The 26,696-nt window shown below is 41.0% G+C and overlaps 1 protein-coding gene across 2 annotated transcripts in view; it reads right to left on the reverse strand.

Annotated features, from left to right (window-relative positions):
* ADAMTSL1 (ADAMTS like 1) overlaps positions 1–26,696 on the reverse strand; it is a 703,777-nt gene that overhangs the window by 272,918 nt on the left and 404,163 nt on the right. For both annotated transcript variants that reach the window (XM_060237245.1, XM_060237246.1), the window contains one exon: positions 6,079–6,315. In XM_060237245.1, coding sequence (XP_060093228.1) covers positions 6,079–6,315 — 237 coding nt within the window. The remainder of the gene's footprint in view (positions 1–6,078; positions 6,316–26,696) is intronic.

Raw genomic sequence — 26,696 nt, forward strand, 5'->3', positions numbered from 1 at the left:
CCTGTGTCATAGTTCACTATGGGTCTGATAACAAGCTAGCTTTAAAAAAACATGTCTTGCTTTCTTTAGGTATAAACCCCTCCCCTACTTTAAGTGTCGAGCACATTAGTGAAAACAGATTTTCACCTCCCTCAGACACAACACAATGTATAGTTGCTGGTGGTATCAACATAATTGCTGATAGATATATAGTTAACTTGGAGAGTTGCCTGGGACTTCATGCTTAATATACAGCCGTGATGTTTAGAGGTTGCATTTTCCCAGATCCGTGAAAAAGCAATGCCTCTGGGAGGTTTTGAAATGTAGGCCTGAGGGTAAATGATGCAATCCTGGAGTCAGCTCAGGCAAAGAATTGGAGAACAATTACAGACTCTTAAGACACTTCCAGAGAAAAGATTTTTAGCTCAGGCTTGCTGATTCCGTGCCTAACACCTCTAAACCACACAAGCCTAGCACAGCAGTGCTGGTCCAAGCAGCAGATCAGGGAGTGGCAGGGTTAGCCATTATAACACGGCTCAACCCTGTTAGTGTTGTAGAAAAGCTAACGATAGTAGGCTCCTCTTTACTCAGCGTGCCTTTTACCCTGAAGTCAATGATTACATGGGAGTCCTACAGACACTGCCTTCAATGCCCAGAGTATCATTAGCCCTTCTGTCATATTTCATCTCCTCCCAAGTGGGGCACAGGACATTCGAAATGAAGCAGAACTAAACTATTGAGATTCAGGGTTAAACCAGTATGGGCTTGTAGTTCTGTGCTTGTGGCTCCCAGGAATTTTCCAAATTTTATTTTTAGGCATGCAAGGGTTTGATTTGGATTGGGACTATAACATGTAGGGAGGGGGCATTTAACTCTTCCTTATGAGTTTACCTCAGTGGGGCACAAAGATGCTCCCTAGGATCATTTCAGGTTAGAAAAAGGTGCTGTAGGGAAGGTTTAACCCACTCTACTCCACACCACAGTCCTGATTCAAACTGGGTCCTCACATGTCTGAAAATGATAGTTAAAAAAAAAATCACTGTGAGCTCTAAACACACAACTCCTGTGCCCAGTCTGGCCCTTGCCATGAACCATGTGCATGAAAGAAATGTCCATGTCTCTGTGTGTTTCTGGCTGTGTTTCTGTATACTGAATAGAAACAAAGTGTTACACACTAACCGAGAAGCTATCGGTTTCCAAACCACTGACAATGACATTGAAAGCCCAGGACTGGAGTCATGCTGTGCCAGAACCCATACACTGGGGATGCTGGCCAGAAAGAACGAAAATTGTGCCTTGCTTTGTGATTACTTCTTCCTGGACAGGAGCTGTTTATTTATTTATTTTTTAAAGGAGGAAAAGTGGAAAAGGGCAATATGGGATTGAACAGAGGATCCAACTCAGTGTTCTTACCACTGAAATAATTTCATTTAGGATATATTTATTTATTTATTTATTTTTATTTTTGGGAAATTTATATTCTGCCCTTTCCCAGGCGGCTCAGGGCAGATTACATCCAGGTAAAACCAGTCAAATATAACAAAACCAATAAAATGCAATTAAAACGACAACACAACACAGTACTATATAACAAAGGCAGGCGGGCTCATAGGACAGGTTAGAGTATACTTGATATGTTTTTGCTTTCCTGGTTTAGGGCTTTACTGCACAATCCAGGGCGTAGTATTGTCCATGGAACAAAATAGGAATGTTTTCCTGAGATATATTTGGCATCAAAGCAGGAGGACAGTCATGTAGGCTGAAAAGCCCACATCGCTTCTGTCTGTCAGCTGTGTGGGTGCGGGTGGGGTTAGCAGGGTCTGAATTTAAGGTATGAATTCATACTGTGAACATTGATTTCACTTAAACATCATGTTCAGTTCCCTAAATATAGATCAGTTCAGACATATCCGTAGAAATGTATCTCTGGGTGTGAATTCTAGAGGTAGAGCTATTTGAGGGCAGATTCCAAACTGTGAATTTTAACAAGGTGACGAATTGATTTGTTAAAAAGTCTGTAAAGGAATTGCCTAAGAATTGTGAAAAAAGACTTAATGGAACCCTCATGTGAGCGCATAATAAATGCACATTTTGAAGCACAATAATGTCATATACATGAGCGAAGAAGTAATACGGTGCCCTAATACCCAGATGGGTTTGAAGGGCACAATAATTTGATTGTTATAGCGCCCTAGAAAAGCTTAACATTGTTGCACTGCTCCTGTTCTTCCTGGCATTGCTAAGCTACTACTTACTGAAGTGTTTTGCCACAAAAGATGATATTCACTATAAGACGGAAGTTTACATCATTTGGGGTTCAAGTCTTCGTCAAGAGTAGCTCCAGCACCTTCTCTGTCAAGGAAGTTAGCACTGCCTCTATCAAGGAAGTATTTAATGGATTTTCTGCTTCTTATTTTCAGCTGAGCAATTCCCTCCATCCAGCTTGATATAAGTGGCCATGGGTCAAGCAATGATGTAGCAGGCCAGATTCCTCGAAGCAGCTTGTCTTAATCCTTAGGTTACAATAACTGAAATGCATCCACACAATACTGAATGAACAGCACACTAATAACTTTCTGAGAATGAACTGCTGAATGAGTGGGGTCTAGGTTGAGCTATTGTGAATTAATCTGCAACCTGCCTAGTGAACATGTCACAGTCAGCCTCAAAAATGGCCCAGGACCAAATGCAAAAACTTGCAACAGCTCAGCTTCATGCCTATACAGTGGTGATGGAAAAGTAAGCTTGCTTCAGTATCATCACAGCCCCAGAAAATACATCCAGTCATATTTGGATCAAAGTTTCCTCCATTGATGCTCTAGTAGTTCTGCTGATCTATTTAATAGATCCCAGTTTCTCAGTAAACCAGATTGCCAAACAGGCTCTTTGAAACAGTAGAGAACATCTAGGACACTCTTGGGCTTCCACATTCCCTAAATATCTAAGGCATATGCCTGGGAATGCCATAATATATAGGATGGCAGTCCCCAAAAGTTAGTTTCTCAAACTGGAGGGAAGCATAGCTATGACGGACCACAGGGTTCAGAACTCACATCAGGGAAACAGCTAATTCTGCATTTTTAGAAAACAGTAATGTACTCTAATGTGGTATTTCTAACAGAAAGCAAGTTGCACTACCTTCCAAATGGGAAAGGCATGAGAATCCATAATACATGATTCCTACATTATGCTACACTAGTCCTCCCTGTATGCTCTATTCCTCCTTAAACAGAAATGTGTGAAAATAATTACATGTCCTTTGATGGTGGGTGTTCTTCATTAGCAGTTTTCTGAGGAAAGACTTTTCTCAGAAAAGTGTAGTTTGCAGCAGCTGGATCTAAAGGCAGTCCGGTTTCAGTCCAATACAATCTGGCACACAGACTGGGTGATACTAGAGAACAATCCAAATTCACATCTTGTCCTAAACTACAGCACACTAGCCAAATAATAAGAGTTAAAAAAAACCCATAGCCCCTGGAGTCTCTCATTAATAAGTTGCAGTGCAGCCAATAATGGGGTTCCCTGAATATATAGAGCTTGCTTTTCAGGCCATTATGTCCTCGGATGAAACCGAGAGACATGCCCCTGTTTCAGTTAATTAACAGACAAGCTGAGATAAGTGAGGCTATGCTGTATGTCACATTCCATTTAGCTTAAGCATCTCCCTCAACAATAAAGACATGTGCCAGGTCAGAACACAACACTGACGAGAAAGAGAGCTGGGGGGAAAACAAACCAAAGAAAGAGAAAAGAAAATCAGTCCAAATGTTAATAAAATGTCAGGAATTATGCAGGATTATGGAGGGCAGAGCTGTGAAACTTGGATGTGGAGCTATGGTAAAGTTCAGAGAAGTATGGATCCAAAGCTTTCTTTTTTCTAAATTCAGTGAATCAGTATAAATTCATATTTACATCCAAAACATGATGAGACTGAGGTTTAGATGAAATAACTCTGTAGAAACACAAATATATTATAATTCATGCATTAATTGGAAACCTGTCCATTAATTAAGATCTTCTCAGAGTCATTAATGAATGGCTACAGAAGAGGGTCTTCTCTGTCCTGGCACACTGGCTGTAGAGCTAGAGATAAGCTTAGCCCTGTCTCTACCAATCCACAGGTGGGAAATGCTCATCCACAAACTTCAACACTATGTCTTTCCCTTAATGTCTATCTTTGGCAGAGAACTTTTATTAATAGGGCTCCCAGGCCACACCCTTCAACTATTTAATAGATCCCAGGCATTTTGCGGGTGGGGATTGACATGCTTGATATCACTACTGGTGAAATCCAGAAGAGACAGAATGACTGGTGGCACTTCCCTCCAATGCCAAAACATCTGATTTTTGCAAGAACTGACATAAGTGAATCAGTTCATTGCTGGTGCGACCCATTCCCCCTCACTTTCCTTCCACTGGCCTTTCAGGTGCTGGCAGGCAATGAATGGATTTGCTTGGAAATGTCCTACTAAACTTATTAAGTGAAGGAAAACTTGATCCAAATATGACCAAACACAAGTTAAGGCATACTTCATGCCTACACTGATCAGATTGCTCATAGGAAGTTCCATAGCCTAGGTTTCAATCCAGTGGAAGAGGAGAAATCTAGATTGGATCATGAAATCCAATCTAGGATTTTGTGACCACCCTGACTTTCTCCCTGAACAGATTCTCCTGGTGCCTGTGCAGACATCTATCAGGCACCAACTAAAGTCCATCATATAAAGAGACAATTGCTTTTGGAAATAAAAAGATTTATAGGTAGTTTTATCAATGGTCGTTTTCGCACTCACCTTCCGCCGGCGCGACCCCCCTCTTCACCGCGCAGGATCTGCGTGGATTTCGCACTAAACGCTGCGGAGCAGCCAGAAAAGCCGGAAGCTCCCGGCGCAAAAGCCACTCAAACTGAAACCGCCAAAAAGCAGTTTGGCGTTTGTGCGGCTTTTGCGACGGGAGCTTCCAGCTTTTCTGGCTGCTCCGCAGCGTTTAGTGCGAAATCCGCGCAGATCCTGCACGGTGAAAAGGGGGGTCGCGCCGGCGGAAGGTGAGTGCGAAAACGACCAATGTTGTTTTGGTTTTGAATAGTCACTGCTTTTGCTCACTGATTGCTAGTTGCTTCAAAGGTTTTCAGAGCAGAAAATTAGATGTAAAATCTGTTAAACAAATTATAAAATAAAAACAAAAATGATTTGCTAGATCAAGCAAGGCCTATCAAACAGCAGTCAATAGGATAGCTCTGACAGCTCTCATGCATTAAACATTAAAAGCAGAGGAATCGCAAGCATGAGGAATCTCACCCCTCCATCTTCCTGATAACTAGATTAATTTACCAAGCTTGACCCTTCAACACAAGATGGGCTCCTGATCAGATAGCAATTTTGACCACAACAGTTGAGGTTCTCAGGCAGCTTTGTGCTTGCTTGATAGCCTCTTGTTCTTCATGGCCAAGTCAATGCACTTTGCAGCTGCTTTTACCCAGTGTGTGCATTCATCTTTCTGTATTGTTCATTGAGGCATGTATCTCTCTGAGTCATTAAAGTGTCTGGTCCTTAAAGTGTCTTTTTGCATTGATGCATGGCAGTTCATCCCCTCATCCCCTATGTACTCAGATGTATCCTTTAGATGACCAGTACTGGCTGGACTGCATTGCCTGCTTTTTGTACCCATGCAGTCAAGGCTATCTGCTCAAGAAATAAGAAATGAAGGCAAGATTATCTGGTACACTAGTAGTAAACCTCAACTGATAAACATGTCAACTTGAATTTATTTTCTTTTAATTATGTGCCTTTTAATAAAATTGGAAGCAGGTGAGAGATGAATGGAATGAAGGTGGCTGCAGAAAAAAAAAGCAGTGTAATTGTATAAGAAAGCATCATACTCATGCAAATGATACATCTGAATTAATCTGGACACATCTGAACAGCCTGTCAAACAATTGGCTCCACACTCATGACTGACAAGGAGGTGAGTGGAACTGGCAGGTGTTTACAAATGCCAACAAATAACATAAAAGAGTGGAAGTGTGGAAGTAAAGAACAAAGGGAAAGAAAGGAAAATATATAGAAAAGATTAAAAGCAACACAAGAATTCTTCCCTTACCTGACACAAGCCACTGATGCACATATCTAGTGATTCAGTGTAGCATCGGGTTCCATCCAAGACTTTAGGTGCCAGTTCCACAACAAGGCTTGTCCCTTTGGCTTGGCATTTTAATGAACATGGGTTGTCAGGATCATTAAAGACAGGAAGCCATTCGTAAAACTGTCCCTGATACTTGACGTCATTATGGGCTGAACACTGCTGGGTACGAAAATCACCTGCTTCTGGAGGACAATCCTGAGGAAGGAAGGAAAGAAAGGACAAATTCAGAAGGTCAGACAAAATTAGCTAATTGCTGCATTTATAACATAATATGCTTAAATGTGGGCTGGACATAGACAACGAGGTGTTACAAACAGTGCAAGTACCTCTGGTTAAATAAGTATTGCAGGTTTTCTAACCAATGTAAAAGCTCCAAAACCTATCTATCAGAGCCAGCATCAGCAGCTGATGAGGTGGGGTGGATGCTGATGCCTGAGGGCTTACCAGGGGCCCACTCATAGGCCCTGCTGTGAAGTAATCCTATTTCTTTTGCAAAACAAAAGTTCAGTGGCACTAACAACTGTCATTTGCCATTGCAAACTTCACCAGCCATGGATCTTTGCCATGCTACATTCACACCAGAAGCCCCTTGTGACCCCAGGGTGATGGGATCCATATGGTTTTGCCCCCTACCCAGTGCAGTCTCTGACAAATCATTCTCATAACCTATGGCAACAATGGAAATATACTTGTGAAAGAGATGAGAGGTTTGGAGCCCTCCTCAGTACAGCTTCTCAACTAACCTACATGGCTATTAGTCCACATGGGTCCTTCATCAGTTCCAAAACCCAACTTTCTCAGGATTGTAAGGGACCGGGGGAGGAGAAAGTCGCAATGATCCCCATGCTGATGGATCCATCAAGTATTTGTCTCCAGCAATAGACACACACATCAGCCCAAATATCCCAATGCCATTATCATTAAGGATTCTTCAGTTAAGTGCTGCTGGGGAATGACTGGAACACGACTGAAGTACATTAACACCTTGCAATTTGAGTACAAGAAATAGATGTGTTTGTGGCTCCAGCACCAAGGGGGGGGGGCGAGTCAGGCAAAATTTCACCCTACTAATACATTCTAGTTTAATTTACAGTTTCAATTAAAATGACACACAAACACACCATTTTCAGAAAAAGTGGAATAAAATTGGCCACAACTTTATTGGTTACAGCTCTAGTAAGCCTTGGCAAAGCATGGGTAAGGATCCCACTCATCAACTTACCTGCCTGCCAGTCCATGCTCCGCTGGTTACCTTGGGATCGCAGGTTTGGGATTCCACTAGGGCAGAAGCCCAGAGGTGGCCTCTCCTGCCACCTGAGCGTGAGGGTAATCCCCCAGTTTATATGCCCCTGAGGCTGGGCACATCAGTTGCCCCTCACACCAAGATCCTTTAAGGGGATCCCCATACTCCGGAAGTGAGCATGCAGGTCGATTTCCTGAGAATGGATCCAGCCCCATGTTGATACTGCCAAATTGTGACAAGAAAATCAGGAAGACAACCCATATGCAACCCATGAAAAAACACCTAAATAAAGGGCTGGGAGGGTGGGCCAAGCAATCCGATGGTCAAAGAGGGCAGGCGGCGGTGGCGCTGGGTCCTAAGTAGCTGCTTCTCAGCCCTCCGTCTGACTAACCCCAGAGACAGCTCATAGGGCCAGCATCAGGCTGAGGGCGGGGCCTGCTTCCTGCGCTTTGCCTGGCCCACCCCCTCCATCCGACAAAAGGCTGCCCTTCCCTTTTACCCCTCCCTGCGGAGCTACAAACAAGACTAGGGTGAGTCCAGGCCCTTGCTTGCTGCTCTGACAAAACCACTAGTTGCTCAGTATTTGATCCTAGTACTACTAAGAAACACATAACAGACCAAGGCGATGTTTCTTTTTTCCTTTTTAAAGGAAGGGGGAGGGAGAATTGCTTGATTCAAGTGTTTGTTTATTTAAGCATTCTTTTGCTAGCATTTCTTTCCAAAACGACCCAAATCAGTCCATGAAGCAAGCAAGCCAGAAAAACGCTCTGTATATTTGTATTACTTCAACCTGACTAATGCAAGCAGAGATTTTACAATCCACAGAATCAGCAAGTCTTCAAGAGATTTTTTTTAAAAAAATATGCTGTTCAATCTGGGGGAGGTTTCAGTTAAATTTTGGGTGCAAACACCAAATATTTTATTTGTGCAAAGATTATTGCTTTACTGTTAATAAAGATTGCACATCTTTTGCTAGATCTCTTCTCTTGGGAGAAGTAAATGTTTTCTATAGAGTCACAGATACATGTTTTGTCCAGTTTTCAGTACTCTCTCAAATCCAGACTCATTCATAGAGATGCTTCAATTAATCATTTGGCTATCAGATACATCAATTGTTGTAGCGTTTCTACAACAATTTCCCACACACAAACATATGAAACGACCTTACACTGAGTTGATAATGTTGGTCCACCTATCTCAACATTGTACCATAACTGAGAAAAACTTTTAAGGGTCATATAAAGAAGACCCTAAGGACTGAACCTGGGACTTTGGACAAGCAAAGCATGTGATTCTCACTAAGATGATGTTTATGTATAGACACCATATTATGAGTAGATAATAATTCACATTTCTGTAGGGCATTCAGTGTTCAAACTATTTCATGTATATTATTCTGTACCCCTTGGGGACTTATAAGATTCATGCTGAGGCCACTCTGGGGTCAAGGATACTAAGACAGCCATAGAGTTATCAAAGCATTAGGGTTCCCAAACATGTGGTAGGTCCTATACTGTATTTAATTTTCTTTATGTAACAAACGTTGTACTGTTTATTGGTGGAGAACATTTCTATAACTCTTTGCCATGGAATAACCATCACTTGGTGGGGTTTATGCTCACACAAACTTGGGACTTCTGTAAGAGGGTTCATCTTTGCAGACAGATGGACTCTCACCTTTGGTTCATCTTTGCATACAGATGGATTTCTCATGGCCCTTGGGGATTTTCTTGCTGACATGACAAGAATGTTGATACACTGGATCAACACGCAATATCTGGAGATGACCCAGGTCATTATTGTTCTAGGTGCCCTCTGCCATCTCACAGAACCCATTCTGCTCATGGTTTACTGAAGAGCTAGGGTCAATGACACAGACAGGCAGATGACTAGAACACAACAGAAGAAAAACCTGTGCCAAACGCATGTCTAATCTGTGGCAATGATGGTAGCAAACTGTTCATATTTCTCTGTCATCACTGCATCAGTGCACAGCCATCTAGCTGTGATATTCTGGTTCGGGATGGCCAAATTTGCTTAGTGTAAAAGCCACATAGAATAAACATCAGATATTTGAGAGCCACAAGACATGAAGGAAGGGAGGGAGGGATTAAGGCAAATAGATTGGGGGAGGGAGAGGTGGAAATAAAGCAACTTTAACTTTAAATACATTCTCCAAGCTGGCTTGGCTTGTGGAATAGATACCTTCTCCAAGCTGGCTAATGGGGTGGTGGGGGCTTTGAGAGCCGCACAATGTGTGCAAAAGAGCCATATGTGGCTCCCGAGACACAGTTTGGCCACCTTTGTTCTGGATGGTGGTAGAGATGTCCAGCCTTTGATGACTGCATAAAGTTAGAAAATTCAGTAGCTAAATATGACACATTTGTTATTTTGTGGATACAATTACTCACATCTGTCATGACTTCAATGCCACTATTTCTGCAAAACAATTCCAGAATGTTATCAGAGCACAGTTTAACTACAGTTGCTTGGATGATTTTCAGTTATTGCAGCCGTAGAGGTGCACAAAATCCGTGGTCTAACAAATCTTTGCTCAACTCTTGTGTTTTATGGTTTATAACATTTAGGTGGTGGGAACTGCTCATTTGATTTCAGGAGTTAGTGAATGCTTCATTAGATTAGGAGGTATGTAGCCATCATTGAAACAGACAGGTGTGAAGCCCCTCCTTCAGCAATGATTATGCAAGTGCAGACTATAGGGAATTACTGTTGGCTGACAGCAAATATACCTGTAACTGTGAGAGGTGGAGCGCTGGAGGCTGATGAACTCCAGGTTTCTTAGAAGAAATAAATTAGCTAACTCTATTTTAATCCAGCTTCTGGACTGATTTTGGTATTTAAACTGCCTTGGTCACCTGACATTACCTTCACTGGGAGACAGACAGGGGAAATGCAGCCCTTTTGATTCTCTTTACGAAGCAACAAGAACAGCTTCTAGGTTGTATATGAGAACCTATGAAGTGGCAGTCAAGGCTGCTAAGAAAATATATCTTATGACCATGATTGCATCTGTGAATCTGTGCCCAGCACAATTGTTTAGGTCAATTTGGTTTTTAAGTACCCTTCTGTTGGGTATACCAAATGCTAGAGAATTGGATATAGGCTGTGAGGCATTCGCGGACTTCTTTGCAGATAAAGTCTTGTCACTCCGCTGCAACCTCCTGGCCACCATAGAAACAGTGAATGAACTTGAGGCTCCTAGTACGTCTCCTAGTCAAGTTTTGGATTAATTCATGTCGGATAGGTGTTGGAAATGTAAAAAACAAGAAGGATCTTTCTACCATATGTGGTGGACTTGTGAAAAGGCAAAACAATTTTGGCAAATGATTTAGCAAGAGATTTCAAAAATTTTGGGATATAATATTAAGAAGGCACCAGACTCTTTTTTGTTGGGATTACAAATGGAAACATTTTGAAAATAAGATAGAATGATAATTTGGTATATGCTTTCATCTGCAAGGACATTATATGCGCAGATGTGGAAACAAGACAAAATAACAGAAATGTGGGAGTGGATTTTGAAAGTTATGCATTGGAGTGAAATGGACAAGCTTACAAGAACAAGACTTAGAGAAGTTTAAAAATGAGTGGGCAAAGTTCCAAAAGTATGTTGAAAAACAATGGAATATTAAAGGATATTTGGCAATGTTTGACAATGGTTAATCTCTAAAGAAACTTTATATGAATTATAGTAAAAAAGCGAGATTATTGGAATATATCTTTTTTGTTTTTTTGTTAATGACTAAAGGACTACTATGAAGATGGATTATAATTATAACCTATGGTTTTTTCTTTTCTTTTTGATGTTTTTTCTATGAAGTAAGATTCTTTAATAGATAACGATTTACCCTTTTAACAATTTAAATAAATACACTGCCGGGGGTCACCAAAAGGGCCAAGGGATGGAGAAAATGTAATGTATATGTATTCATTTTTAATAACAAATGATAATGTGCTATTACAATATATTACAGTATAATAAATTGTTTTAAACTAAAGTTTTGAATTAATTCACTCCACTCAGCTTGGAGGAAGTTGACAGGGTACTCTCCAGTGCACACCCAACTACTTGTAGGTTGGACCCATGCCCCTCTTGGCTAATAAAAGCTGGTCAGGAGGGGCTACTGGTTCCCCTATAGGAAATTGTCAACAGGTCCCTTTTGCAAGGAACCTTTCCCCAGCCTCTTAAGGAGGCTGTGGTATGCCCCCTTTTTAAAAAGCCATCTCTGGACCTAGCTGAATTGGCAAATTACCAGCCGGTGTCTAACTTGTCATTCTTAGGCAAGATTATTGAAAGGGAAGTGGCAGTGCAGCTTCAGAGTTTCCTAGATGACGCTTCCGTGCTTAACCCACATCAATCCGTCTTTCGTCCAGGTCATCGGACGGAGATGGTTCTGGTTGCCCTCATGGATGACCTCCAGAGGCACCTGGACAGAGGCAACTCGGCGGTGCTGATGCTATTGGACCTGTCGGCGGCATTCATCACGGTTGATCATTGGCTGCTGACCAGCTGCCTCGCCGACACTGGGATTCAGGGGTTGGCCTTGCAGTGACTTTTGTCCTTTCTCCAGGGTTGGGGATAGAGGTGGTGGTTGGGGACGAACTATCCTGATGACACCCGCTCTCGTGTGGTGTGCCGCAGGGAGCGGTTCTTTTCCCAATGTTATTTAACATCTTCATGTGCCCCTTCGTCCCGGTTTCTCAGAGGTATGGGCTGGGTTGTCACCGGTATGCAGATGACACCCAGCTCTATCTGTTGATGGATGGCCAGTCAGACTCCACCCCAGATGATCTGTCCATGGTGCTATAAGCTGTGGCGGGGTGGCTCAAGCTGAGTATACTGAAATTAAATCCGATGAAGACGGAGGTCCTGTATCTAAGCCGTCACAGTTCGGGACTAGAGGTCCATTTACTGACCCTTGATGGAGCGCAGCTCATGCCGGCACCCAAAGTTAAAAGCCTAGGGGTGCTCTTGGATCCCTCTCTTACATTGGAGTAGCAGCCACTGCCAAGTCAGCTTTCCACCATCTACGGATGGTGAGGCAGTTGGTTCCCTTTCTTGAACGCGACGACTTGGCAACTGTGATCCATGCTACGGTCACCTCGAGGTTGGATTACTGTAATGCCCTCTACAAAGGGCTGCCCTTGTCCCAAATCCGGCATCTCCAGCTAGTGTAGAATGCTGCCGCCAGGCTGTTAATGGGTGTTCCTTTACGGGAACGCATTCAGCCTGTGCTGAAAGCGCTGCACTGGCTACCAATAATATACTGGATTCACTTCAAGGTGCTGGTCTTAACCTTTTAAGCCCTATATGGCCAGGGTTCTGCATACCTTAGGGACCGCCTTTCCCCATATATGCCCCAGCGAGCACTTCGGTCCAGATTGCAAAGCCTGCTGGTAGTCCCCAGGGTCAAGGAAATGAGGCTTCAGTCAACTAGAGCCAGGGCCTTTTCCGCGGCTGCACCTAGCTGGTGGAATGAGTTGCCGGAGGATGTTAGGGCCCTGCGAGAGCTCCCACAGTTCCGCAGGGCCTGTAAAACGGCACTCTTCCACCTTGCTTTTCCATAAGGATAACTTACAGCAACAGGCTAGGCCCATAAATCGGAATTTAACATCATTCTAGACTTCCCACCATGCTATGACATTTTGGAGTCCTATGGAACATCTAACACTGACCACTGAAACTTAATTGCACGATAAACCATAGTACTAGCATCCATTGTTACATTGTTTTAACTGATATTTTAATATTGTTTTATGCTTTGTCTTATGCTTCATGTATTATCAATGTTTTTATCTTGTTGGTCATTTCGACCCTAACCTGTGAGCTGCCCTGAGCCTGCCTTTGGTGGGTAGGATGGGATATAAATAAAATAATAAATAAATATTTCTCATCAGCTTTTGATATCATTGGTGGAAGCTGAGTGAATCCTATCCCTATGTGGCCACTCCACTGAGCAAAATTTGAAGTCTTCCTCAAGTCTAATAAGCCTTCCTTTAACTTAAGTGGTTCTTTTGTTGGGAAGAGCCTCTTCAGATGAATGAAGGTACCTAGAGCTGGAGGAAGTTTCTTTGGAGGACAGTTGGATCCAAACCAGTATCCTTCTGGAGCAGCTAGCCAAGCTCTGGTATTATTATTATCTGGCTGACAGGTTTTTAATAGGTATGACTGAATGGCACTGCCTTCTGAAGCTATGGAACTGGGAAAGAAAGGAAGCTCAATAGCTCCCTCTGCTCCACCCACATGCCTCATATCTCTCTTCTTTCAGAGCTTCTTATGTCATTGTGGCATGGGAGCTGCACAGCATGACTTGTTTCTGTACTGCTTTAATATCAGCCACCCAGAATCATGAGTGAAGTATAACTTGTGAGGCGCCTTGCCTTGTTAGCACTGTCACAAATTCAAGAGTGGTGAGCCTGTCATGGGAAGCCACCACATTGTGGATACTTCCCATGAGGCCCAGAGTTTCTGATATTACTTAGTAGTTGAACAGCTCTCACACTATAAAGATAACATCAGAATGGGTCTTCAGTTAACATCCCCCTTCCCAAACCCACAGCTGTCAGTTCAAGTTTGAGTTTATTTTGGGTTCTGTTATTTCTGGCCAAAAAATGCAGGAAAACGTCATTAAAATGGCTAATAAGGAAAAAAGGAACGTAACTGTCTTGTGTGTTGTGTTCCCTGGTATTTTCCTTTTACCTCTTTCTCACTCCATGACCAGACATGCAAGCTGTCCCTATAGTGGAGGCAGGGCAATGTTTAAGTTTGATACTGAAATACTTGGAGAAGTACAATAAGTAGTAAGTATGAGTCATATGTATTGCTTGGCTTCTCATGTTCCAAGATGCCCTTAGATGGCTCATTTTTAGTTTTTTAATAAAACCTTTACAAGCTACTGCTGAGGGAGTTCTGTCTCTTGGGTTAACTATCTCAGGTATAGACAGCACCGTCTTGTCGGGAAGACATTCTCTCTCGTGCTACATTTACAATAATTTAAAACATAAGAAAACACAAATACTGAGAAATAGCAAAAAAGGAAAAAAGCGCTGATCTAGAGCCCTGTATAAGATACAATGTGCACATACAGGGATATCTGTTGCCTCTGTTAAGAGGTAGTTCCTAAGGAGATAGATTCTCAGTAGAACTTCTACTCCCCTAAGAAGATATTAGATTAGGGTGAAAGGCTGCAGTTCTCAAACACTGCTCCTCATGAGCAGCTTGAGGATGATGGGGCGAGAACTGGCTAAGTAAATGATTTCAGGAGCAGCACACATACCCTGCTTAGGAGAACAAAAACCCAATTAAGTTGTTCATCTTGAAGGCAAGGTTATTCTGCATTCCCTTCTAGCTGGGTCAGCCACAGTTTTAGAAACAAGGCAACATAGTGTGAGTGCTCTGTATGAACAGCCAGTGGGTGGAAACTGATCGGCTGGATTGGGTCTGCATAGTCACTGCATGTAAACAACAAAAAAACCCACTAAAGCAAGTCTAACTCCCTCCCTGGTGTTCTTCCCTTATTCCATGAGGGTATGTAGTTCAGTTTAATAGCTTGGCTTATGCCAGCATTCACAGAGCCAAGCTGGATCTCTTGTTTGGTTCTGGCTTGGCTCAAGCTACAAAACTTTCCAGCTCACACTGATTTATTTTTACAAAGACAAAAGGTCCAATAAAGCATATACAGATATACAGAACTCTCTCGTCTTGCTTTCTCACAATTCAGTAAGATTGGTTGAGCCATTTGTTTTTATTTTTAACTAAAAGAAGAAGAAAAAATGCTCCATTAACCTAGCACATTCTCAGGACACTGAGGGTGACGAGGACCAAAGTTAAATACTATAGGTCTTTTATTTCCATGATTAAAGCAATAACACAGATTTAAAATAGCCAAATGTATGTTTAGAAAAGTTTTCTGTGAAACTTGAGTCTGTTTGAAGGAAATATATAAGCACTCAGAAAAGTGTAGAACCATTGGCCCCAAGGCAGGAGTGAATGAATTTCAATCACTAGTGTGGAAGGCCAGCACAAACATACACTGTTTGCTCTCAGCTAAGTTTAAAAATCTTTTGGCCCAGTCTAAGCATCTTGAGATTACTTATCCACTTCAGAAGATGAGTGTCCATGCCATAATATAAAACACTGTCAGCTTATACTGAAGTATTGTAGCCTGCGGAAAGATTGTTGCCAACCAAGGACAGAACTCTTATCATCTGCTTTGCTTGCGCCTCACCTTGTGGATTCATATGTTGATGGCAGGTAGATTTTTACAACCAAGTACAAATATATGCCGTTTTCCAGAGGCAGATCACCTGATTGATCGCTGTCTAATATTGGTCCCAACCAAATCCACCCTCACTTCTGAGCTCTCTTTAATGTTTAATAAATCATGGAAGAATGACCTATTAAATATTTTTCTTGGGGTGACAAGTCTTCAGGCAGCATGCTTTTCACACAGAGACTAACCATGAAGCAGTTTCTGTCACTTAATAATAGAGAGATGACTTTTTCAGGAACACAGACATCATGGTGGGGAGAGATTTGTCTCCACTTGGGCCCCTCTCTTAAACTTTATGTCAGAACACAATATTCTCCCCTCCAATTAGTCCTATCATTCCTGGCTAAGTTTCTGATCTTTCTCTCACTCGTGACTCCTACTTCTGACTGCATGGTTCTTATAGTTTCTAGAGTTCTTTCTGTTATTTTTGTTTTGATTTTGGTCCTAACTGCTTCATGTATCCATTTGTGTTTACTAGGTCACTGCAGTCAATTTACCTTACACATATTCTTGCTTTGTTATTGTTTATGGTGAGATAGTTTTTAGGGCACTATATTTACTTTATTCTGAGCATTTACATTTTATTGTATTTTGCATTTCCTCTCATCTTTTGATTAATGCTTAATGGTATCTGACATCAAGCTTCAATAAAATTTTTGTTGGTTTTGAAAAAACCAGTGGGGAGAGAATATCTGCAACTTTTAATTTTTAGTATCACATCTAAATTTATTTTGTGACTTTTAGAACGTAACATGTATTATCAGTTACAAGCTGATGCTTAATTCAGAGTAGCCGCTAAGTAGGAAAATCTGATTCACTAAGACTAAATAAAGTAAATGCCCCTCGTCCTTATGTAACCCAAGGACACTGTTCCATTTTACTGTTCTCCCCTTGGGAAAAATGGAATAATCAAGGCAACAATTTCCATTACAATGGTAAGTAAAGACCATTTGAAGTTTTTGTGTCAAGTTGTTTTCAATTTATGGTGCTGCTATGAATTAATTATCTTCCAAATGTCCTATTGTTAACAGCCTTGCTTAGATCTTGCACAGTGAAAGCTATGGCTTCCTTTATTTTTATGCCTTCCTCTTTTCCAACTGCCTTCAACTTTTCCTAGCATTATTGTCATTTCCAATGAGTCATCTCATGATGTGACCAGACTACAATAGCCTCAGTTTAGTCATTTTAGCTTCTAGGGATAATTCAGGATTGATTTGAAATTGAACCCACTTATTTGTCTTTTTGGCTGTCTATTTTACCCATAAAACTCTCCTCCAATTAGGTTTACTCAAGAAAAAAAATCAAAAATACAAAGAGAACACACGGCTCCACCTGTCAATGCTGAAATTCAGAAACTGAAATTATCAGCAAGCAAGGCAGATCTTTCTGCAGACCTAAAAAAAGCCCCAGATTTTCAGAAAAATCTGAAATCTAAAAAAAATAACAATTAGTGAAGCAGCACCTGTAGCTTTAAAAACCAAATGACCTCTCTGTGACCATTGCTAGGCAACCACAACAGTATTGCCAGCCTCCAAATCTTGGTTTCTGTCAGTAAAAGGCAGAAGGAGTGGGGGCAGGACCCTGACTAGGGCTGTTTTGGCTTTTCAGGGAGGACTCATTGCAACTAGGTCTGGAAGCAACTACCTAGCTACTTGCTACCACTCAACTTGCATGACTTACTCAGGTCCAGCTGCTTGTTACTTTTCAACAGCTGCCATGCTACAAAAGCCAGTGTAGTATAATGCTTAGAGTTTCAGAGCAGAATCTGGGAGATCTAGGTCTGAATCACTACTCGACCATGGTGCTCATTGAGAGACCAGGGGCCAGTCACACATCTCAGCTTAACCTACCTGTGAGAATAAATTGGAGGAAAGGAGAATGATGTAAGCTGCTTGGGGTCCCCACTGTTGCAACTGGGCCTGGCTCAGGAGCTGGCATAATGCAACTGTACCCAGCTCACCTCAGTGGCTGGCATCATAGAGAGTTTTCCCCAGAGAAAGGCTGCCAGGGAAAGGGAAAATGGAAGGCTGAAGTTAAGGGGGCAGATAAACGTAGGATGGCTTGTGGGTGGGAAGAGAGCAAGAAAAGAGCTGAGGCTATAGGGTCTTCAGGGGAGAAGAAGAGGAACCCCTTATCCAGTCTCATTTTCTGACAAGTAGACAAGTGACCCAGTAGGAAGAACTTTCTCTAGATATGCTTCCATAACAGTAACTGGGATAGGGGATGCGATACACAAGAATTATTTATCTGAAGATAAAAACTGTGCTCAAGATATATTGGGATTTTAAATTAAAACAAAACAAAAACCTCAAATGGTCTGCTAATTAAAGAAACCTCAGTTCATATGGATGTAAAAGGACAGCCAATTATTTTAAAAAAATGGCTGAATCTGAAACTATATGAGTTCAGAAGCTTGACTTTTGCAACCTTAGGTGGATCTGGATTTACTACAAAGTCTGAAAGGGCTTTTAAGCTGATACTATAGGCAGAATAGTTAACTCGGAGCTGAAAAATTAGGATTCGAATAACTTCTGAGCTGTGGACTCAGTGGGTGACTTCAGCAAGTCAACATTTTTCAACTTCTGTATCCTGAAATGGGAGCAGCAATAACAGTCCCTCAAAAGTTTATTGTAAAAAAATGACAAGATAATTATAAATGTTGAGTACATACAAAGCATTATTGAAATACATGTTACCAATTATAATTGTTGCTGCAGGATTCTCTGGCACATTCATTCTAAGAGGTTAAAAAGTAAATTTATTCTACATAAATTATTACACTTTTGTGTAAATGGATACCTTGTGGGTTTGGGGCCCAAAGTCTCAGCACCTCACTCTTGTAATTTTAGTTTCCAATAGGCAATTTTTCTCGCAACCACAATCATAGGCTCTAGTTTCTTTCAGATTTTTTTTTATTTTTGGGAAAGAAAAGGCTGACTATATACACACATTTAACAAAAAGATGCAGGATTACAACTACAGTTTTGGTCCTGCTTTATTTTTGTGCTGTTTCCCCAACAATCATGTTAGTTTGTGGATTATAATCTATATTGTGCAGCATATAACCTTTAAAAAAAAAAATGTTTGCATGCATTGGAGTACTCAGGGCTTTTTTTTTCCCTGGAAAGAGATGCCAGAACTCTCAAGAGGGAAATGAAGGCGCAACACGTGGGTGCCCTTCATGAACTTTTAAATATTTTTTGAGAATTTTGTATCCACGAAGCAGTTCTGGAACTCTGTTCTGATGCGTTCCCCCAGGGGAAAAAAAAGCCCTGGTAATTCATACCAACAGCCTTTTCTTTCTCTGAATATCTGCTTAATGTTGATATCTACCCTACTGACTCTTATTGTCTCAGACTAATGCTGCCTACAAAACCAATTTTCCTTTTAGAGATGCTCAGTAATTCCCTACCAGCATAAGCATTTCAATTTTAATGTTAAAAAGACTTAGCTCTTATGCTAGAAATGTCCCTGGTTACATCAGTGTCTCTTGCTCACATACTCACAACACCTAGGGTTGCCAACCTCAAGGAGGTGCAATTTCTTCTAGAATTACAACTGATCTTCAGATGCTGTAGGAAATGGCAGCTTTCAAGGGCAGACTCTATGACATCACATCCCTCCATTCCCCAGATTCCATCCTTTCTGGGCACTGTTCTCAAAGGTACATGAACTTCCCATGCTGGAGTTGGCAGCCATAACAACAATCCTTTTTAACCAAACCTTCTCATCTGCCCGCCCCTGGTGACATAAAACTGCAATATTTGATTCTCATTCCAATTTCTGTTAATTTTTGCTCTCAGGGAAATGATAAGGTGAGCCCCAGATGTTGTTTGAAGGTGAGACTTAAATCAGGTTGTTTGGAGCAAGAAATATGCAAAATTTTAAAATCTTATTTTGCAGGTACAATGCAAAAATACCATTTCAAGTTTTTGTTGTTGTTGTTTTTTTAAATTACTATTCCCAAGGCATATATTTTTGCTCTGGGAAGAGACTAGGATACTTAGGGTGCATTAGGTCTCTTTTTTGTAGAAAAAGCCCAGCAGGAACTCATTTGCACATTAGGCCACACCCCCTGACATCACCGTTATTTCACACGGGGTTTTGAAGAAAAAGCCCAGCAGGAACTCATTTGCTTATTAAGCCACACCCCAATGCCAAGCCAGCCAGAACTGCATTTCTTTGCATTCCTATTCAAAAGGAATGAGTAGCAGCCTTTAGTCTCCTCCCTCCCTGACTCCCTGTTTCTTCTGAAACCAGTTTCATCCTCCCTCCACCTTTTTTCACAAGACGGTGATCTATGCAATTTCACAGAAATTCACTCCTAGAGATTTACCTACTTTTACTCAGTTCAATTCATGGTTATCCATTTTTTAAATACCAGGAAATGCACATAGTATTTTTTTAATAAAACTATTTGCCATCAGTTCAACTAACTGGCTGTTCTCAACTTTTTATGGAGGAGTAGACTCTTCCTTTTGAAGACTGAGCAGCCAATTTATGACCAGAGTTCTGAGAGAAATCAGCTAGAGATGCCTAGAAGGTTGTTGGGAGTATAAAAACTTAAGAATGTTAGAGAAGCCATGTTGGATCAGGCCAATGACCCATCCAGTCCAACATTCTGTGTCACACAGTGGCAAAAAAACCCCAGGTGCCATCAGTGGGGCCAGGACACTAGAAGTCCTCACCCTGTTGGCCCTCCCAACCACCAAGAATACAGAGCATCACTTGCCCCAGACAGAGTTTATTTATTTTATTTATTTATTTATTTATATTTAGACTTATATCTCGCCCTTCCCACCGAAGTGGCTCAGAGTTCCAACAATACGTTATGGCTAACAGCCACTGATGGACCTTTGTTCCATATGTTTATCCAATCCCCTCTCGAAGCTGGCTATGCTTACAGTCGCCACCACCTCCTGTGGCAGTGAATTCCATGTGTTAATCACCCTTTGGGTGAAGAAGTACTTCCTTTTATCTGTTCTAACCCTACTGGTCAGCAATTTCATTGAGTGTCCATGAGTTCTTATATTGTGAGAAATGGAGGAAAGTACTTCTTTCTCTACCTTCTCTATCCCATGCATAATCATGTAAATCTCTATCATTTCACTCCTAAGTCGACATTTCTCCAAGCTAAAGAGCCCCAAGCATTTTAACCATTCTTCATAGTGAAAGTGTTCCCAGCCTTGAATCATTCTAGTTGCCCTTTTCTGTGCTTTTTCCAATGATATAATATCTTTTTTGAGGTACTGTGACCAGAATTCATAGTCATTTATGTGATTACAGAAGAAACCATCCTTTTTCTTATTCTCAGTGTTAGGAAAGATGCTAAGCACTGCCTTATCTTTAGTTAAATGAGTGGAGGCATGAGAAACTGACTGCAGTTTGAAACACTAGACCAATAGATAAGTTCAGCCAAAGTGAGAATATTACTTAAGCAAGGACATGGTTACCCTATACAAAACTTTGGAATATTGTCCTTTCTTTATTTTATAAAATGGATAAGAACTGAAGCTTTACATAAAAAAATATCTGCCCATCCGAAAGAGGCAAAGCCCTGAGAATCTCTAGGTTTCAACTCTTGGTTGAAAATTCCCAGAGGCTTAAATGTGATGGTGGTGGTGATGGAAAATGCTGTCAAGTCACAGCTGGTGACCCCCATGGGATTTTCAAGGCAAGAGACATTCAGAGGTGGTTTGCGTACCTCAGCCTTGGTCTCCCATCCAAATACTAGTCAAGGCCAACTCTGCTTAGTTTCTGAGATCTGGGCTAGGCTGGACTATCCAGGTCAGGGCAGAACCTTAAATACACATAGTAAAAGATATACATGTCCACATGCAGGTGTTTTTGTCCTAACTGTGGCAAATTGTTCTGAAATGTATGGCTATAAAAAAGGCTATATCCTGCAATAATGACAATAAAGAGCTAAATAAATCAGATTAAGAAATAGTAAGACCAGTACATTTTAGCTGCTCATTGCATCAGATTTACATTCAGCCCAATACAGTCATAAATAAACTGGACTTATTCATTTCACTTGCTCACATGGCTATAAAAGAGAAGCACCACACTATGCAAGAAGAGAACTAGGATAAAAATCAGCAGAAAAGAAATAATGATCCGAATTCACACTGTGAATTCAAATTTGTGTTTCAGCCTAATCACATTGCCCCGTTTTCTCACATATGGGAGATATGCCATACCAAGGTTCAAAAAGAACAAATCCCTTTATGCAAAATAAACCTAATAAAAGTTTCATGTCTTCCAGGAAGATACAATGCAAAGAGGCTCCTGTTAAGCTTTGTTTCTAAAAGGATCTTCTCTTCAATTTACAGAAGAAGAGAAATACTAAATGATTACAGAGAATCTTCATTGACAAAGCAAAGCCCCTCTACATAAAGAAACCCATGAGGCCCAAATCAACTGCTCTCCAGTCATTCCATCTGGATTCAGAAATATTGGAAAATCTTTTACAAGAAAATGATTTGAGATTACCTTCTGCAATCTCCCCACTGAAGAACAGCAATCAATTATGAACTGATTGCATTATAAAATGGTTTACTGGCTGTAAGAGATCTAGTTAATACTGGTTGTAATGTAATAGTAGGGAGGGAAGAATCAACTGATCCCTTTAATTGCTATCTTGTATATGTTAAGAGTTTACTCCGGATTTCTGTCCTCAAGAATTTGACTTTTCTAATCCTAACCACAAATCTCCTTCAACAGACTTGGGAGAAACTCAAATATTTGAAAGATGTTGAGTCAGCAGAAGCCACACAGAAACTCTGGTTGCTCCTGATGTGATTATAATTTGCCCCACTACTAATACATGTGTTGTTAGACACACTGCAAGAGATAAGACAGTTCATCATCTAGAGCAAGGGGGTCAAACTCATTTGTTATGAGGGGAAGTTCTGATATAAATTAGACCTTGTTGGGTTGGGCCATAAAATGTAATGCCATGTTGCGGAGATGTAGACTTTATAGAGCACAGAGAAACACAACTAAAGTTAAAAAAAAAACACCCTTAAACTAAAACATGCTTAAAACATAAGCAAGCTTGCAATATTTTGTTTATTTAACAGTTTCTGATAACTGATATCTGAATTACAGATTCAAAATCTGGAGACAATGTCTGTGCTGTAGCAATCTTGAGTATACTGTTCATGTGTTGTTCAGGTGTGTATCTGTAAGTTGCAAACCTACTTTTGATTTATTGACATTCATTACAGAAATCAATGCTCTGTGCCCTAAGACCCAGGGGGAAACATGAAATGGCTGGGCATTGTGAGCTTTTGTACACAAGCTGCTTTGAACATATGAAAGTATCATGATACAGACTGAGGGCTATGTGTTTGTCTACAACACAACAGTCTTACCCAGAAAAATAACTGCAACTCCTGTGATGCAATGCAGGACTAGAGAGACCTATAGATGCATAGTGGTCAGTAACTGCCTACTATCTGGAAAGCCTAGGTTCAAAATCCCCAGTCATCAATATCTTTATTTTAAGGAACTTTGCCAAGAACTTGTTGCTTTTGCAAATAGTAGCCTGATCCTAGAAGGACTTCAATGCAGAGATGGAGAAGTATCTGTACAGAACCAGGATCAAAGAAAACAAGGGAGGATCACTCAGCTCCCTATTTCAAAAGGCTCAGTTAACAGATATGGAAGTTGCACTATCCACTTGAGAAGAATTTTACATACTTTTCTCATGTCCATAACACCTTTCCTAGGATTGATCTATTTCGGATCTCAAGAACTTTAGCAAAAGAACAGCAGGGGGTTATTTCATTTATGCAGACCATGCCCCCAATTTATTTAACCATTAGATAGCAACACTCTATTACTTCAAACATGACAGATTCTTAACTTAATTGAGGTTGCTAATTATCTTTCCTGTTCCTAGACACTGAACAAGCATCCAATAGAATGGAACTCAGATTTTGCTAGAATCTCTTGTGGCCTCACAATCTTTTGCTAAGGTCAGCATAAATGGGGGTCTGTCTCCAGAGATCACAAGAGGGTTAATCAAGGAGCCCTCTTTCTGCACTTCTCTTCGCAATCTCTTTGGAATTATTACCAATTATGAAGAGGGAGGAGATGAAAATTCAGGGAGTTAAGGTAGTTTATCTCAGTACAAAACTGGTTTGGATGCTGGTGACAAGGGCCCTTGTGAAGAAATCAAATTGTAGTAAGAAAATATTACTACAATAATGACAATATGGTGAGAAATGCAATACCTAATGTATGTGACGAGGTACTGAATAAACTGTCACCTGGAATATCCCTCTTAGCATCTGTGGAGACATGAGTGATGAGCTGGGTTCAGACTTCCCCCCCTTGAAGAAGAGGAAGGTTTTAGAGCTCAGCAAATACCATATAAAGACATGAAAGATCTCAATAATCCCAACATCACAGATTTTGAGCTCCTGAGAGTCTGGAAGACATTTGATTCTGAGGTCTGTATCAAAATTTGAGAGAAACTGTTATTAATGTTCAAAAAGCATTTTCTTTTGATAATGTATACAATTCTATTGGATGGGATTATAAAACCTGTTTACAATTTGCTTATAAGATGGCAAAAATAGATAATGGCATGGAGAATATGAAATGGAAATACATATTTACTTACTGAGCTACATAATTGCTTACTGTATGGCGTATTGACTATGTACTTACTTACTGTACAAGGATCTGGGGGTCTTAGTGGATCATCCACTGAACATGAGTCAGCAATGTGATGCGATACCTAAAATGCAAATGTGATTTGGAGCTGTATCAACAGAAGTACAGTATCCAGATCACACAAAGTGATGGTATCTAGTTACACCTCACCTACAGTACAATGTTCTGGACACCAGTGTTATGGACACCAAAATTTAAGAAGGATATAGACAAGCTGGAATGTGTTCAGATGAGAACAATGAAGATGGTATGGGGTCTGGAGACCAAGTTCTATGAGGAAAGGTTGAAGGAGCTGGATATGTTTAGCCTGGAGAGGAGATGACCGTGAGGTGATATGATAACATCCAATAAGTACTTAAGGGCTGTCATATAGTGGATGGTGTGGAATTATTTTCTGTTGCCCCAGAATGTTGGGCCAGAACCAATGGGCTGAAATTAGATCAAAAGAGTTTTTGGCTAAACATTAGGAAGAACTTCCTGACAATTAGAGCAGTTCCTCAGTGAAACAGGCTTCCTCAGGAGATGGTGGGCACACCCTTCTTTGGAGGTTTTTAAACAGAGGCTAGATGGCCATCTGACAGCAATGCTGATTCTATGAACTTAAGACAGCTCATGAGAGTGGGGAAGGAAAGGTTGCATCAGTGCTTATTTCTCATGACTCTTTCTTACATGCCAAGGGAAATGCTGATTGCCACTTTGGATTCCGGAAGCAATTCTTCTCCAGGCCAGTTTGGCCAGGGATCCTGGAGGTTTTTTGCCATCTTCTGGGCATGCAACAGGGGTCACTGGGGGTGTGCAGGGGAAGTAGTTGTGAGTTTCCTGAATTGTGGAGAGGGTTGGACTAGATGACCCTGGAGGTTGCTTCCTATTCTATGATTCTATAATTCTATGAAAACAAGTTCCCTGCAAACCAGAGATATTACAGCTAAATATGTAGCCAGTGTTCCTAGAAATCTTCTTTCAACATTGTTGCTGTTGTTGTATTAATCTTTGTCAGGTAATGGAATCAAGATTCAAGGCTGTTGAAACTAGAGATCCATGTTTGGGTGAAAATGATGGCTTACCAACCTCTCCCTCTCCTTGCAAAAAACAATGAGGTACCCACACTGTTTTGATCAGGAGTTGTACAGATGATAGAACTGGCAAGAAGTAGAATTAGGATCACTCAATGTTGATATTATTGTTTTTATGTTCAGTTGAACAGGCTGTATTGAGTAAATCCTTTGATGATGTACTTACTTGGTACTTGGGCTCTGCCCCTTCTTGCCCCACTTGCCAACCTCCTGAATGCCTGAACTATTTACCATTAGTTTGAATATCAAATGAACAGTTTTGCCTCTTGCCAAAAGCCTTACAGCAATACCAGATGAAGCAACGGCAAAAGCAGGGGGGTGGGGTTTGGTGAGCTGCAGGGAAAATCACATTTATAACAAATGTCATATTCTGCCTTTTTACTCAAAGTCACTTATATCATTCTCCTATCCTCCATTTCATCTTCACAAAAACCCTGTGAGGCAGGTCTTGCTTGGTCAAACAACCTTCTGTGGCAGAATGAGGTTTCAAACCTGGATATCCTGGATTCTAGTATGACATTCTAACCACTACCCCACACAGGCTCTGATAGTTCAGGGAAGTGGTTAAATACCCTGTATTTTTCCCAAAAGGGGACATTTTCTACACCACCTGTCTGTCCTGTCAGTTAATCAATGCCAGGATGGTACGATTCCCTTCGCTTTTGCAACTGCGAAACAATCATTTGGAAGCAGGTGGCTAATGCAATTTTTCCAATGCAAAAATTCAAAGGAAGGTATGGGGTTTCTGGGGACTGCAGGAGCCAGGATGTTCCAATTCTTTTCATGTCTGACTTGGCAACTCCCATGAATATCCTGAAGTCAGTCGTCAATTCTAAGGCTCCAAGGATTTTGGGGCAGTGTGGAGATAATTTATGTTCGCCACAGTCAGCTTCCACTTCAAATGAGATTGTGTTTAGTGATTACCTGAGCCAGGATGTTCCGATTTCCTTCATTTTTGGCACATCAACTCCCATAATCATCCTGAAGCTAGTGGCCAGTTTTGGACTTTTAATTTTATTTTCTAGTATTATGCCTGCCAAGGCAATCTTAGCTTGTAATGCAAAAACAGAAGGGGGTGGGGTTTCTGGGGACAGTAGGTGCCTGGATGTTTATTTAAAATATTTATTAGCCGCCTTTCTTTGTTATAGAGCTCAAGGTGGCTTACAGTATAAATAAAAAACCATAAAAATACATACATGTTCGTATCCACTCCAAGTTTCACAGTGTAACTCCTACAATCATTCCGAAGTCCCTGGCCAGTTTTAAAACACCAAACTT

The sequence above is a fragment of the Heteronotia binoei genome, chromosome 4, assembly GCF_032191835.1.
Source record: "Heteronotia binoei isolate CCM8104 ecotype False Entrance Well chromosome 4, APGP_CSIRO_Hbin_v1, whole genome shotgun sequence".
In the NCBI taxonomy this organism is placed as follows: domain Eukaryota; kingdom Metazoa; phylum Chordata; class Lepidosauria; order Squamata; family Gekkonidae; genus Heteronotia; species Heteronotia binoei.